General features: G+C 57.2%; 1 protein-coding gene across 1 annotated transcript; it reads right to left on the bottom strand.

Moving 5' to 3' along the window:
- Positions 1 to 294: 294 nt before the first annotated feature.
- Positions 295 to 14,401, bottom strand: SNX33 (sorting nexin 33). The gene is made up of 2 exons (XM_043489796.1): positions 11,661 to 14,401; positions 295 to 5,150 (listed from the first exon to the last, which is right to left on the bottom strand). The coding sequence occupies exons 1-2, from the start codon at positions 13,111 to 13,113 to the stop codon at positions 4,897 to 4,899; spliced, it is 1,707 nt and encodes a 568-aa protein (XP_043345731.1). The 5' UTR covers positions 13,114 to 14,401; the 3' UTR covers positions 295 to 4,896.
- Positions 14,402 to 16,089: the final 1,688 nt, after the last annotated feature.

Below are 16,089 nucleotides of genomic sequence, written 5' to 3'. Positions count from 1 at the left end.
GGCCAGACCCATGGAGGCTTGAGGGTGGGATCAAAGGAGCAGGTGGTGGGAAGGCAGGAGACTCAGGAAGATGAGCCAAAGGTCCGGTGCTAACCTAGGACCATGGAGGGCACACAGGCCCAGTGCCAGGGTCCAAGGGCTCTGCAAGACCCACAGCAATGTTTGTAGCCAGGTGGACAAAAAGTAGCAAAACACCAAAAAGCAAAAGAAAATAAAGACAAAATCAAAATGAACAAAATTTAATTAAATATCTACACAAGACATTGTCAAGTAATTAACTGAACCCAACTCAAGTAGCTATATATGAATGACCTTTAATGAGGAATGCAGGCAAAATTTCATATGAGTGATAGGATCAGGGATTTAGCATCTAAAATTCAAAGTGCCAGGGGTCTTCCTAGGGTCTTCAAATGTGCCAACCCCAAAACTTACGTGCCTCCCTGAGGAAAGGAGGGTCCCAAGACTGATTTCATATTACTTTTCTATTGGGTGGGTTAACGAGAAAGCAAAAGGGAAATTCAGGTCATTACAGAAAAATGAAGTGATGTTCCTCGCACATGTTCATTTGTAAATGGAGACCCTGAGTCACTGCAGACCTCACTGTGCAATGCCGCCCTCAGCCTCTTCATCCCTGGGGGGCTGGCGGGAGTCACCCCACCCTCAAAGTCCCTGCACATTTCAGCAGTTAGTTTGCCAGCCTCCCATTCTTTCACACCTCTGGAGCTAAGATCTGCCAACCCCTCTGGAGTTAATCAAGGTGACTTTAGGGAATGAGGCCAGAGAGCTGGGTTCAAGTCTAGCCCCACTGACTCTGTGATCCTAGCCAGGTCACATCCTCTCTCGGGCCAAGCCTCAATCTCTGTCTGTGAAATGGCATAACTGCCTACCAGGGCTGCCATGTGGACCAAGGAGGACACAACTGTGTGAGACACTGCTTTTTAAACAGACTAGACTGCATTGGGGTTTGACTAACCAAACAAAACCAAAGGAAAAAAGCTTTGCCAAAGCCCGGAGCGGGGTTTCACAATCAGCCCTTCTGAGCTATATCTGGGGGAGGTGAATTTTTATGCTTCCTCATGGTCTTTTTGCCAAGGCCTCACCATCTCCTCTTGCCCCAAGCAGCAGAGAGAGGGATCAGAGCCACAGTGGTGGGGAAGCAGGTTGGGGTGGGTTGGGGTGGGTGAGGGAGCCAAGCCGGCTTGGCTCCTGGAGGCCTGAGTCAGCGGGCGGGCAGGCAGGGCGGGCCCAGTCCTAGCAGGCTTGGGGAGGAGATGGTGCAGGAATGTTCCTCCCGCCCAGGCCTGGGACTTGCCCACCACATCCTGGCTCTTAGATGCGAGATGCCTGGAGCTTTGTTGAGTGGGTTCAGCCAGGGGCCTTCAGAGGCAACCTGGCCCCAGGGACCGCCCAGGAGTTGCCAAGGCCAGGCCACAGAGCCTACTGGGAACTGGTCTCCGACCCCAGAGCATACCCCATCCCTGCTGGGTGATATAGCCAGGTTTCCCATCTGTGCAACGAGGAACTGAATTTGGTGGTGTCAGATAATGGAGGATCCGGACTGGTTCCCCCAGGAGGTGATGCAGGCCGAGTCTATGAGCATCTATGTGTATGACACCTTCGCTATGTGCATGTGTGACTTTGTGGCCACGCATGTCTTGGTGCGTGTGCCCCGGGTGAGTCCTGTGTGCACAGGACTATGGTGGGGCTATGAGTGACAAAGTGGCTGAGACAGACAACATGCATGTAGGGGTGGGCAAGTGTGGACGTGGCTGGGAAGGTGTGACTGTGTGGCACTGTGGCTGGGAGTGCAGGTGTGTCAGCATGTGACCATGCATATGTGTGTGTGTGTGTGTGTGTAGCCAGGTGTGACCTGTGTGCCCGTGGGCAGGTTGTGTGGCTCCATCTGCTTTGGGTTGGGCAACCGTGTCTGTGACCAGACCTGGCTCTGCTACAGCCGTGGCCCAGCAGTGGCCCCGTGGTCCATGGCCCTCCTGTGCCCAGGAGGCAATAGGATGCGGGATCACAGAGCCATCCCCATTCCCCAACCGCCATATGAGGCCACAAAGCAGACTCCTTCCCCGGGCTGGGCCAAGACTGGGGCTCGGGGTCCCCTGGCCCCCACCTCCAGGTCCTGGTAGCTGCCCAGGGCAGAAAGAGAGGCCTTGTTTTCCACCCTCCTCCCAAGGGAGGAAACTGGAGGCAGCTGGGCCCAGCTCAGTCTGGAACATCTGCCTGGCGTGTGACTGAGGCCGGCCAGCAGGCCCAGCCACCACCAGACTGGTCCCCCATGCACATTGGTCCCCCAGCCCTTGCTGAAAGAGTCCGGCTAGCCTAGATCAATCTCAAATTCCCCAGCACCCCGACCCACACTGAGAGAAGGGCTGTGACATCCCCGCTTCCACTACACAGATGTCCATCCCAGCCTAGAGACCTCAGAGGCTTGGCCTGTCCTTCCCTTCCCTTACCTCACATCTCGATACTTTTCCTAGGTGCAGCCCCTCCTGAGAAACATGTCAGACCAGACCCCCTCACCCTGAGGACAGAAGGTGTGGGAGGTGGTCCCTCCTCTCGAGAAACACAAGAGGTGACGCTATTCCCAGGGCAGGAAGCATGAACAGGGGACTCTCCAGGCACTGGTGTTAAGAGCATTCCCATCACTCAACACAGACGAGCCCTGGGAAGACCACCCCCTCACCCCCGCCTCTCCCCATGGTCAGAGAGCTCACTGCAGAAGGCTGCCTGGAGGTTGAAGCTGAGAAGAGGTTAAGGGTGGGAAGGTCCTCGGATGGGTTGGAAAATGAAAGGAGGGCAGGGAGAAGAGAGGGGAAAATTCCACAGAAAGTCCCAAATCTGACCTAATTTTGACCCAGGGCCAGGGGCCCATTCCAGAAGTTCCTCTGAGGACGCTCTGCTGGATCTGGGAGCCTTTACTGCCTCTACCCTGCTATACCTGCCGCCCCTTATTCCATCTCACTGCTGTGAGCTCCCGCAGCCCCCAGCCCAGCCAAAGCCTCCCCTGATGCCCGGACCCCAGCAGCCCTCCCCCCACCCAGTCCCCACTGCCCCCAAGAGGACCTTGACCTCCCAGCCCTCCTCTTTCCCGTGTGCAAACAGATTCTTTTCCATCCTGCCTAGGACACGCCCAAGGGCACAGCTGGGGGGTCCACCTCAGTTTCCAACCAGGAAGCCACTCAGGGCTGGGCACCCTGGACTGGACGGCCCGGGGAAGGACACAGGGTCTGAGTCCTACCCCCTCTCTTGGACTGGGCTTTCCTGGGGGCAAGGCTGTGATGTGGCCTCCTGGGGAGACTGAACCCCCTGTCAACTAGACTGTCCCTTCCTCATGTGACCCTCAGTCCTGGGTCACAGAGCAGCAGAGCCAAACACCCAGCAGGACTCCACCCACTTGAGAAAAGAGGTGAGGTCTAGGAAGGGTCTGCATTGAGGTGGGGTCCATGGCCACCCAGAGGTCCCCAGCTAGCCCCAACCACCTGCACTGCCCTCTCCCCACCAACTTTTGAGGTTCTGGGGTGAATGCTGTGCCCATCACGACCTCAGAATCTGGTCCAGCTGCTCCCAGGGACAACTAGAGCTCCATCCTTCCCTCCACCCTCATCCCCTCCAGGATCCAAATAAGGAGTCATACTTTTGTTATCATAATTGGAAAAGGTTTATCAAGAAAACAAGAAAGAATGAAGATTGAAGCAGCAGCAGCCAGAAATAGCCATGACCTCCCGGGAGGGCCAGCAGTGGCATCTGTCAGTTTCCGACCATACCCCGGCCTGGGGGGTGTGGGAAGAGCTCCCTCGAGGATGTAAACATGAGTGGGAGACAGCACAATCCCCCCAGGACCTGGATGGCATCACAGTGAGCCTGGTGACGGGCAGGTGGGCCCAGGATCCCTGGGGCGACGGGTAAGCTGGCCCCTGGGAGCCGGAGATCCAAGCCTGCCCAGAGTGTGAGAGCTATGGCTGGTGAACTCAAATACCCAGTAACTTGTGGGTGTGCCCTCCAGGCTGGTACCACCAAAATCCTGCGGTCTGTGGCTTGTCTCAGCACCTTGAGCCCAGGGCAAAGATGCTGCATGGTCCCTAGCCAGGGAGTGAGGGGGCTCAGCTGGTGAAGGGGGAGTCAGGAGGGAATTGGCCTGCAGCTCCTCCTGCGGGGTGGCGGGGAGCAGGGCAGGGACGGGGCATGGGAGCCAGGCAGATCCCTGCCCTCTGTCACACAAGGGGACACACCAAGGGGGCACCAAACTTGCTGGGGAAAGATAAAGGAGAGGAGAAGAGGCGTTTCTATGCCTCCACAGCTTTGTCCAGGCTGTTCTTCTCTGAATGCCTTCCCCGTCCACTGTCCCCACTGTCTGGCAGGTTCTTGTCATCCTTCAAGACACACTGCTCCCACGTCACCTGCTCCATGGAGTCATCCCTGACCGGCAGAAGGAGTGGTCCCTTCCACGAGCTTCCAGAAGCCCCTTCCTTACCATCAATCATTCTGTATTGCCCCTGCCTGCTTCTGTGTCTGACCCCCCACTTCAAGTGGGGACAAAAGCAGGCATGTCACAGCCCTGGATGCCCAGTGTCTGACCTGGGGCCGCAGCAGGCCCGCATGTCTACGGAACAAATGAGGGGGAAGTGGCCAGGTGGGCATGCGCTAAAGGCTCCAGGGGAAGCTAAGACCCCGGCCTGGCCTCAACTGACTGACCAGCAGCCCAGGCCTGGGCCTGGAGGGCTCCTGGCCCTGTTCTCATCCCCGCTGTGCCCCCAACTCTAAGGGGTGGGGGACTTTCCCAGGGATATTCATGACTCCTCCAGAGGCCACCCCCAACTCCCCGCCCTCCAGGCACTGCTGGTGTGGGAAGGCCCCGGGGGCGGGGCGAGGGCCTGAGCCAGGTGGTCAGAGGCTGTCATACATGCGCAGCGTCTTCTCCAGCTGCTGGCCGACCCGCTGGTAGAACAGGATCTGCTGGCGCAAGTAGTTCTGCATCATGTGCTTGAAGTCGAGCTCGCGGCGCTGGTGGAAGTGGTTCATCTCGGCCTGCAGGGCAAAGCCCACCACGCGGCAGCGCCGGCGGATGCCGTCAGCCTCCTCCTGCGCCATACGGCCCTCGTCACTCATGCGCTGGCTCTCCTTCACCTTGGCGAAGGCGCCTGGCACGGGCAGAGCGGAGGGCAAGGGCGGTTAGGGCTCCGGTCACTCCCATTCGCTCCCTAACCCTGCCCTGAGACCCTTCGAGGGCAGACAGCACCCTCACCGGCTCAACTCAGGCCCTCCTCCTGGACTCCAGACCCATGGTCCAGCCACTTGATGTCTCCACCGGGATGTCCCGGAACCCTCACCCTCAGCATGTCCTAAGTCAGACGTACCCTCTTCCCTCCAAACCTGAGGCGCCGCCAGCAGCATACACCTGACCGGTCACAACCCTGCGAGCTGTTCTGACTTCTACAACCAGGCTGTCCCCATCCACCAGAGGCCTCAACACCCCTCATTCTGGTTCCCCATTCAGCTCAGATATCACCTTCTCCAGGAAGCCTTCTGGGCGGTCTCAATGCATCAGGTGCGTCTCCATGCTCTCAGGTGTCCTGGGCTTCCCTCTACCACAGCTCTTTCCTCTCTGTGGTTTTTCTGACTGCATCTCTCCAAGTATGAGCTCAATGTCTCTAGTACCTAGAACAAAGCCTAGCCCATGCAGATTCTGACACGTGTCTGCTAAACTGATCTCACTGGACTGCTACAACAGGCCCCCCACGGGTCTCCCCACTTCAGTCCCAACCTCTGAGAGGTTCTCTATGGCACCTGACGAGCAGCGAAGCTGGCACCCATAGCTCCAGGTCTCCTCTGGCTTCCTTCTGGCCTGCAGAGCAAGGTCCCCTGTTCTCCTGGCCTGGGAGGCCCTCTGGGAGTTGACCCCTGCACCTGTTCCGCACTGACCCCATATTCATCAAACTCACCCTTTCTCTCTGACCTCCCTATCTCTGCCTCCTGGATCCTTATGCATAATTCAAGGCTCTGATCAGGTGCCACTCCCACATGGAGCATCCTTCTCCCTGCCCCCAACACACTGCTGATTCTAAAACAGAGGCTGAAAGGCCACCTGGAGTTTTCCTCTTATATGTGTCTCACATATAAGCTCTGCTCCCTCCTCACCCCAGTCCCCAGGGGACTAGAGGAGGCCATTGTCATAACCAGGTGACAGATGGGGAGTCAGGGGATGAACCTGCAGAAGGGACCCAATTTGGAAGAACCTGAGTGAATCAACAAGCAGCTGGTGAAACGATTTCAGTTCTGAATTAATGGGCACTTGGCTGATGCGCTGAAGCCAGTGGGCAGTTGCTGAGCTGGGGAGGCAGTCTGCCTGTGCCTAGCAAGGCACTCCTCTCAGGGCTGTAGGAAATCCACCGTGTGAAGAAGAGTATGGAGGTGGGCAGGCTTGGCACAGAGGACAGCATGCTCCCGGAGCGCTTCAAAAGCACCCACTGCACATGAGCAACAGGCTTGTTTTTCATGCTTCCCACCTCCTCCTTAGGGGGCCTCTCAGGGACCTTTGAAACACAGTCTGTTTACTCTCAGGTTGTTCAATGCATTCAGGATGCATTTACTGAGCATTTATTATGTGCTGGAAATAACTCTGCCTTTAGAGGGAGCAGTACCTGTGGAAGGCGGCAAGGGTATGGCTAATCAGCAAATAGCGCCATTTCGGGCAGGCCGACTCACATTTGCAACACTTCCAGGACTGCTCACACAGCACCCAAAAGAACTCCCCAGTGCCCAGCTCCCGGCCCACTCAGTCCTTGCAGCACCTTCCTTGAACCACCTCTTCTTGCCTCTGGTTTCATCCTTATTGATTCATTCAGATTCTTCCAAATTGGGTCCCTTTCCCAGGTTGATTGCCCAGACCCGGGCAGAAGGAGAGGGATTGACCATGGGACCAAGATGAGACCCCCCCATGAGAGGCCTCAGAGCTGGAGCGGCCTTAGAGGACAGCTGTCCATACCCCACCCCCACGGCCACCTTCATCTCCACCACCATGCCAGTATTCTTCAGAGGAAACTCAGGTCCTGGTGGGAAAGGACTTGTCCAGGGGCTTCCAGCCTCCTTCCTGCCCACAAAGTGCGGGATATCTGGCCCCGAGGGAGCCCTGCAGAGCGGGGAGTGGACACCACTTCTAGTGCAGGGAGCCCAGGCCAGGTCCTCCAGGCACATACGTGAGACATCCAGACAATGGACTCAGGAATTTGAGAAGGTCCCAAGGGGTAGAAAGAACCAGAAGAAGAAAGGTAGAAAATAGCTGGACAAAGAAACTAGAGTTAGGCTTCAGCAAAGGGAACATACCAGCCTGGATTCCACCTTCCTGAGAAAGTCTGGGTGCGGTGGGGGTGGACCTGCATTTGAGAAGCTATTCAAGGCCTTAAATGGCCCATGGCCTTGGGCTTCCCTGGTAGCTCAAATGGTAAAGAATCCACCTGCAACTCGGGAGACCTAGGTTTGATCCCTGGGTTGGGAAGATCCCTTGGAGAAGGGAATGGTTACCCACTCCAGTATTCTTGCCTGGAGAATCCCATGGACAGGAGTCTGGTGGGTTACAAAGTCCATGGGGTCACAAAGTGTCAGATATGACTGAGCGACTAAGCACAAGCCCATGGCTCTAGAGGAAGGAAACTGAGGCCCAGATAATAGGAATGAATCTATTGCAATTGCTAGGTATTCACAGACAGGTAGGGAGCCAGGGATGGGGGGCAAAGGCTATGGGGGCCAGAGGAGGCCCCACCCTGCTCTCTGTCACCCTCCACCCTGTGACTCAGATGTGGGACTGGTACCAGCTAACACTAACGCACCCCAGAGACAAACTGGGAGTCAGGGTTTGGGCCAGTCCCCCCTCACTCCACCACATTCCACCTAGGACTCACCCTGAGAGCTGAGGACCCTGGGCACCTCCTGCCCTGGCAGTTGTCCTGTAGGCCGGATCCCAGAAACAGGGATGGGAAGGTTAGAGTTTCAGATCCCTAGGGTCTCAGGCATGTTCCCTAAACTCCCACCTGAATCCATCTTGTCCCTACCCTAGGTTGAGGGCAGGAGGTCTGGGTCCTAATCCACTGTGTCACCTCCAACAAGGACTGCACGTCTCCCCAGTGTCACACAGGATAGGTTGGACTACATATGATGCTGCTGACAGCTGCTCAGGGCAATATAGCACTTTAGAGTTTCCACATCAGTAAAATGGGATAATGATGGTACCCGCCTTCTAGTTAGAGCAGAGGTTTAATTGAACTAATACGTTTAAAGCACTTGGGATGGAGCCTGACAAGATAAGAGCTCCAGATGCTATGTGTAGCTAGGTGCAAACTGCTTTTCACTCACAGCCAAGACCCAGCTGGTGGTGGCTTAGGGCCATATGATTCTTTGTTCATGGGAGCCTAGGAGGGGAGGCAGAAGGAAAGTTAGGTGATGGCCCAGAGCACAGAGGCTAAATCCACCTATTCCCCCAGGGTAGAACTTGGTCCTGCAAGGGCCACTTTGCCTTGGACAACCTGTAAGCACCATGACCCCTCCATGCATGCTGTGTGGTCCAGGGCCTGCCTCTAGTCCACAGAGGATGCCAGCTGAGTTGGTGAGAGAGTACCCAACTCCTTCCCTGGTCCTTCTCTTTCTGGCTTGTCTACCCCAGGCACCACCCCTCAGGGACCTCCCTGTCCCATCTGTCTGGCACAGTGGCAACAGCCTGGCTGTATAGTTAGAGACACTGGGGTTCCAATTCCTGCTCTGATGATCAGCCCCCCTCACTGCCCCTCATCTGAGAACAGAGGGACCCACACTGATCTCCGTGGTTTGTGACGAGTCTTAGGACAGAGTCCTGCCCTGGCTGGCTCTCAGGCAGGGGCCCTGGACAGTCACTGTTACCCCTTGCTGTCCCAGGTTAACTATTATCAAGGCTCTCTTTTCCCCCCACAAGATTGCCCTGGTTTGGATGATAAATCACATGGTTACCCTTCTCCCTTTAGGAGAAACCCCTGAGCTGAGCTCCAGGGACCAGGCTGGTAGCAGACCAGGCTGGTGGGCTTCAACTCTGCACCAAATGGGTTCCATGGCCCATTTTCCTAAGCTTTCTCAGGGGAGGAAATTCAATCAGGGTCACCTCAAAGACAACATTTGTCCAAATTCTGGTCTCCTAAACCCTACCAGGCCTCCTGTCTCCTTCCTTGCAAAGCCTCTCCCACATGCTCACCATGTTTTAGAGTGTATGAACAGGCTGACAGCATCCTGGGCACCCAGGCCCCAACTTTCCTGCTCCTCCCTCTGTGAAAGGTCTCTATCCACAGGGCCACCATGGGACCTCTTCTCCCCGCGGCAGGCTGTGGTTCCCCAAAGCCTGCCCGATTCTGTCTCAGCCAGATTCAAGCCCCACTCCCTAACCACTGTAGTACCTGCCCCACACAGGGCTGGGAGTGGTGGTACAGAGCCTAGAAAGTGGAAGAGTAAGCCCCAAAGCCCTTGGCCGAATGGGGAGGCGTCCTCTGGGTAAGGGAAGGTGGGTGCGGCCTCTGTCCGAGGTTGAATACATCACCCCCAGAGGACCACTGGCCCCTCATCTTAGCCTCCAGTGGAAACTCAGAAGTGGCCTCTCTCAGCTCTGTCCCCCCGATCCAGGGTCAGAAAGGCCAGACTGCCTTTACTCCCTCTTGCTCTAATGGGAGCCTGGGAGCCCTGAGTACAGGGTTGCCTTCCCACCCCCAGCTCTGCCCTGGGTGGAGGGTCCCCAGACATGCATGGGAGCAGCTGTTTCATCACTGTGCCCCTGCTCACCTTTCTCCTGCTGCCCACACAGGAACACGCCACCCGAGGAGCTGGTTAAACCAGCTTTCCCAGGCCCTAGTGCAGCAGTGAGCGTGGCTCTACTTCCGCACAAGGCGACACCTGCCCCAGTGGGTCAGCCGGCCCCAGCCACCACCCCTGCCCTGTCCCTGCCCAGAACTCAGAGCCGAAACTAAGGCATCACTCTGTCCTTGACCAGACCCTCCCCAGGACTCTCTCCCCCACCCCACTCCCTTGAAGGCCTGAGAGCTCACAGTGTCCACTCTGTGTTACAGATTGAGGAACTAATGCCTAGAGAGGGGAAGGCACTGCCCAGGGACACACAGCAAATTGGGGGCAGAGCCAAGACCAGAACTCAGGTCATGTCTCCTGAAGCTGAAAGAAGGGAAGGAGGAAAAGAGGAATGTGGAGAAGGGAAAAAAAAAAAAAGCAGAGAGGAGAAGGAGGAAGAGACAGACAGTAAGGGGAGAAAAGAGTCTGGAAGCTGGAGAAGGTTTAGAAGTTAACCTCCTAAAGATGGTTGGATGGCATCACTGACTCAATGGACACGAATCCGAGCAAACTCTGGGAGATAGAGAAGGACAGGCAAGCCCGGCGTGCTGCAGTCCACGGGGTCGCAAAGAATCGGACACAACTTAGTGACTGAACAACAACAACAAAAGGAGAACAAGGCTGGTTTGCTACCAGCGACCAAGGTAGGGCGGTGATGTTTGCTGTTCCCCAGGCTCAGTGCAGAGCCGGCTTCCTGACCCCGCCCAGAGGAAAGCTCTCCACCAAGCCAGGCCTGACCTCAGGGCTCAGGGGCCTGGGAGCCAGCCCCACGCCCTGCAGACGTTCTTCCTGAGTTACCAAGCAGCCCTGGGGAGGACCACACCTCCCTCCTGCCCTGCCTGTAGTCCGCAAGACTCAGCCACCTGCCGGGTCAGCTCCTGACTCAGTGCTCAGGCAAGAAGAGAAGCCAGGCTCAGGAAGGGGGAATCGGATGGACCACGTGGGCAGTGCCCTGGACCCCCGGTTTCTCCTTCAGCCCACTCCGGGTGCCCCTCGGTGACCCGGCTATGAGTCACTTCCCTGGCAGTTCCTTGACAGCCGCACGGTAACAGGGACCCATCCTGTCCCTCCCCTAGGGAGGAGACCGTGAGAACTGAACACATGGCTGAGCTTGGGAGGTGGCCAAAATGCATGTGTCCTTGGGGAGGTGCAAAAGGAAGGGACAGTCCCAGCGAGGCCACGGACTCCTCGTGCAAGCCACCCTTCTGTGGACACAGCTCCTTCGTCTGCAAAATGGGGACAGCCACCCCTCCTGAACACAGATAGGGAGGAAGCTCACAGATAGGATGTGCAGCCATGAGAACAGTCTCTGAAGTTGCAAAGGAAGGGAGGTGAGCTGGTGACAAGCGGGAAGATAGGCTACACTCTGTGCTCTGGCTATCTGGGTCTGTGTCCATGTCCCCCATAAGCCTGTGGGCTCCTCAAGGGCAAGGCCTGGGCCCTGGTCAGCTCCATGTTCCCAGAACCCAACCTAATAACTTGGAGGACTCGATATATAATGAGTAAATGAGACAGAAACAGAGAAAATGAATGAATGAATGAGTGAGTGAATGAATGAACAGACAAGAAGGTAAACAGTGAACTCCATGAGGACAGGGACCAGACCTGCCCATAAATATCCTGTACCTAGAATAGCACCTGTCACCTGCTAGGTACTCAACACCCTTGCTGAATGAACGAATGAGACAGAGACCGAAAGACTAGCTGAGCCGCTCTGCCCCATCTAGGCCATCCTCACAGCCCCTGTGCCCTGCAGAGCGCAGATGCTGTCAGGGTCTCCAGCCCACACTGGCCCTTACCTTTCTGCAGGTGGATGATGTCGGGGAAGTTGGAGAGCAGGCCCTGGTAGAGAGACAGTGTGTCGAGCATCCGGAAGAGGTCATTCTTGGGCTGCTCGGCGAACATCTCACCAACCATTTCATAGGTTCGGCCCGTGTGAGAGATGGCGCTGTTGAGGGCCTCAGAGCTGAAGGGGGGGTCCATCTGGAAGGCGTGGCTGATGGCCTGGAAGGCATTGCCCAGCTTCTGGAATTCCTTGCGGAAGCCCCCCACATGCTTGCGCACCAGCTCCGAGGCCACCGTGCTGAGCTGCAGGACGCTGTCGTCCATCTTCTTGCTGAAGGCTTTGAAGGTGTCTACGCGGTCCTCCACGTCCTGCAGGTCCTGGTGCTCCGTAGGGATCTGGAAGGTGAGCAGGAAGCTGGCGCCCACCATCTCGTCCTTCTCGGCCCGGCGTTTGCCCATCTTCCACTGCTTGTCATCCAGGCAGCTGAGGAAATGCTGGAAACCCTCATACTGGGACAGCACAGGGTGGCTGGTCATGTGGTCCATCCAGAGGATAAGCCGCCGCTTCCGCTTCTCAATGAAGTCCTCCTCAAAGCGACCTGTGGCCTGCTTCTCCGGGAGGTGAGGCACTGAAATGACAGTGAATTTGTGCAACAGACGGTTGTAGAGCCAGTCGAAGTGTTTGTAGCGCCGGTAGACAGGTGAGCTGGCGTGAGTGGGTGTGAGCTTGTAGGAGATGTAGCTTTTGATGCCCTTGAATTTGGTCTGTTTGGTGGGGTCCTCCACGGAGCAGGAAAACGGGTGGGGGTTGGCCTTCCACTGGGGGCCGCGAGGGCCCATTTCAATGGAGTATGTCTCAGCGATCTTGGCCATCATGGGCACGTCGCCCAGGATGAAGGCCTCCACACCAGAGCGCACGAAGCACGAGAAGCGGTTGAGGTTGCGCCCCACCACGCTGCCTCGCTTGGCAGAGGCCAGGCTGTCCTGCCGCTCCAGCGGTGGCTTGGGCCGGAAGGCCATGTGTTGGCTGGGGTAGGCACCAGGGTAGGAGAGGTTGAGCGGAGGGTGCCCGTTGGTGCCCAGCCCACCAGCCCGTGGCTCCTCCACCACCGTGCATCCATCATCCCAGTCATCCCAGTCATCGTCATCGTCCTCCTCGAAACTACCCTGGTTTGACAGGAAGCCACCACTCCTGGAAGTGTTGGAGCTGTCATACAAGCTCACCTGGGTGCTCAGAGAGCCTGCAGGGCTGCCGGAGTAGTCGGCATGGTTGGAGCCGGTGTCAGAACGGAGGATCTCCACATAAGAGGCAGGGAAGAGCCCGGTCTCCCCACGGCTGTTCTGGCCCTGCAGCCAGCCATCCAGCGAGGTCTCGCTGAAGATGACCAGGTCCTCGTCCTGCCAGATGCTGATCTCCTCCTTGTTCTCGCTGCGGAAGTCATAGAGGGCTCGCCCTTTGAGTGCCATGTCTGGGCCGGTGGTAGAGAACGATGAGGAGAGTCCTGTCCAGAACTGAGGACACTTGTTAGGGTGTCTGAGGATGCACGAGCAGCTCAAGGCCGGCCACAGCCCTCAGTCTCTCAGTCCTTACTGCGGGGTCTGAGCACCCACAGAAGGTATCCAGCCTTCCTCTCTTCAAAGCAATGTCCACGGCCCAGAATCGGCCCTACCAGGTCTGCTGGCACATGCCTGTGAGCGGGGAGGGCTCATGTCCCTGGTCTTCCTCCCTTCCTTCCACAGCCCCTGCACGGGAGAGTCTCTCCTCCTCCCACTCCTAGAAGAAAAGTCAAGTGACTAGGAGAAAACCAGCCCTGAGCAGGCAAAATTGGACACTCTCCGCTGAAACAATGTTCTAAAATAGAAGAGAATCACTGGGAAACCACCGTCCCAGAAACTCCGGCAGCTCTGGCTCCCAGCTCCTTCTGGCCCCTCCAGCCTGGGCCTCTGGAGGCTCTCACATTCCTCTGCAGATCTCCTTCCTCCTTCCTCCTCCTCTTCCTGGGCCACTGGGTTTTCAAAAATCCAGAAAATCCAAGAGGGGCAAGGAGAAAAGCGGCAGCCTCCTGAGTCGAATCCAGGGGTGGATGTGTCCGGCTTCACAACAAGCCAGGCCGGGAAAACAAGGACTGAGGCTTACACAACAGGCCGGCCAACTCTGCGACCCGGCGGCCCGGCCCGGCCCCCAGCCCCCAGCCGGCTCGGGTGCCCTCTCCCCGCCCCCAAGCGGCCAGCCTCCACCCGGGGGAAAGGAGGGGACGCGACGAGGCGCTCAGGCGACTCCTGGCCACTAGCTGAGTGGCCTCTTTTGTTTGCCTAATTCCTCAGCAGTTTCTGAGCCTGAAGATGACCCTGATCTGAGTCCAAGGACCCCCGTCCAAAGGTAATCCCCTTGGTAACCGGCCCCGGCGAGCCGGACGTAGACCCCTCACCCCTCGCGTGCACGCACACACTCAACAGGAGTCTGGAGAGTGAGCTCGGAGAGGTGATGGTGCGGCCGGCCGTCTGTCCAGCCGTCTGTCCGTCCGTCCTCTGCTCTGCCCTGCGGGATCCCGCCGGCAGCCCGCCGCCCGCGTTCTTCTCTAGCGTTCGCGGCTCCTCGGCGCCGCCAGCGAGAAGCCAGATCCAAAACAACAGAAAAAAAGGCGATTCCGGGAGGTGGCGTCCCGAGGAAGGAGGGAATAGCCGGCGGGGGGACGGGGAGGGGGGGTTGAGGGGTGGGGAGAGGGAGGGAAAAGGAAAAGCAGGCTGGGGAATTGGACAAACTCCGCGGCACTTCCGTGCGTCCTGGCTGGCCAGGGACTGCCCGGCTCCGCCCTCCCGCTGGCCTGGGACGCAACAGCCCGGCTCCCGCCTACTCCTCTCTTTTCTCTTGTGGCGGGCGCCTTCGCTCACTCGCGGGGAGATCGGGATGCGAGAGCAAGGAGACGATCGATCGCGGACGAGAGGCAGCCTCCGGGGACAGCCCTAGGGCAGCCGCACCCCCGCAGCCTGTCCGCGCTCTCAGGGAGACACCTCTCGCCCCGAGGGGCTCAAGCGCCGCGCGGGGGAGCTCTCCAGCAGCCGCCTCGCCTCCAGGCCTCCGTCACCCTCTTGCCTTTTCCGTGACGCAAGTGAGGAAAACTCTGAAAGTTTGCAACGTGCGAGGCTACAAGGAGAGCGCCAGAGCCAGGACACGCGAGGAGGAGGAAGGGTGCGCGGAAACCCGCAGATCCCCGCTCCCGCTTCCCCGCCCCGCCAGCGCTCCGGCGGACGCGGCCGTGGCGCCGCCTGGGGATTGTTTTCTGGAGGGGGCCCCAGAGCCAGCGGTGCCCTCCTGGAAAAAGCTTGAGCAGGCTGTAATGCGGGCTGCTGCGGGTCCTCGTACCCTAGACGGACAGGGCCAGGAGAACCCTTGTCCTGGGCGACTCGCTTCAGGAAGAAAGACAAGACTCTGCATCTGTAGTGACGGGGAACTAGAGTAGGCACGATCAGGTTCCGTCGTGCTTTGGGCGGCTGGTGGAGACCAGCGTCTTGTCTTTGCTAGCACCAAGAAGAAGAGGGGAATGGTCGGGTTGGGGCTCTGGGAGGAGGTAAAGGGGACTTGACCCTGGTCATTGATTCTGCCAGACATTGTGCTGGGCACTGGGGATCACGGTACCACACGGTAGTGGTGGTGCCTGCCCTGCAGAGTTTACAGTCTACCCTCTTGTACAAGAAGAGCCCGCACATTGAAAGAGACCCTGATGCTGGGGAAGATTGAAGGCAGGAGGGGAAGGGGGTGACATAGGATGAGACGGTTGGATGACATCACTGACTCAGTGAACATGAGTTTGAGCAAACTCCAGTAGATAGTGAAGGACAGGGAAGCCTGGCGTGCTGCAGTTGATGATGTACCAAAGAGTTGGACACGCCTGAGTGATCTAACAATAACAACTCTTGTCCTCTGTTCATTCAGTCTGTCTTTGTCTCATTCATTTGATCCTGCACTCAAAGAAACATTAACTGAGTATTCTGTACCAGGCCTCCTGGGCTACAAAGACGAATAAGGCATTTTCCTCACCTACCGGAAGTTCAGATGGATCAGGAAAATAAAGCCATGTTCCCTGCGCAGTGCGGTCAGTGCCATGAAATGTGACTGGAAGGTCACCTATCCCAACCTGAGTTGAGCAAAGATCAAGGAACGCTTCCCAGAGGAGGAGTGTCAACTACAAATTGGCACTTGCCATCTACCTATCTAACTCTGTAAGGATTAAAGCGTGTGCTGCTGCAGCACTGACCTTCAACATCCCTGAAGGAGTTCAGGGTGGAAAGCAGAAATGAGGTACTCTATGCTCAGGGAAAAACAGGTCTTCAGATAGATATTCTCGGGAGCTGTTATGAGCGCAATTCTTGTATCGCCTCATATTAAGAAAAGCACTAAAACTAAAATCCTTAATGCTGATTAACAGAAGCTTCACAAGACTA

The sequence above is a fragment of the Cervus canadensis genome, chromosome 17, assembly GCF_019320065.1.
Source record: "Cervus canadensis isolate Bull #8, Minnesota chromosome 17, ASM1932006v1, whole genome shotgun sequence".
In the NCBI taxonomy this organism is placed as follows: Eukaryota; Metazoa; Chordata; class Mammalia; order Artiodactyla; family Cervidae; genus Cervus; species Cervus canadensis.
Note: the sequence above shows the minus strand (reverse complement) of the source record. Positions and strands in the feature narration are given on the sequence as shown.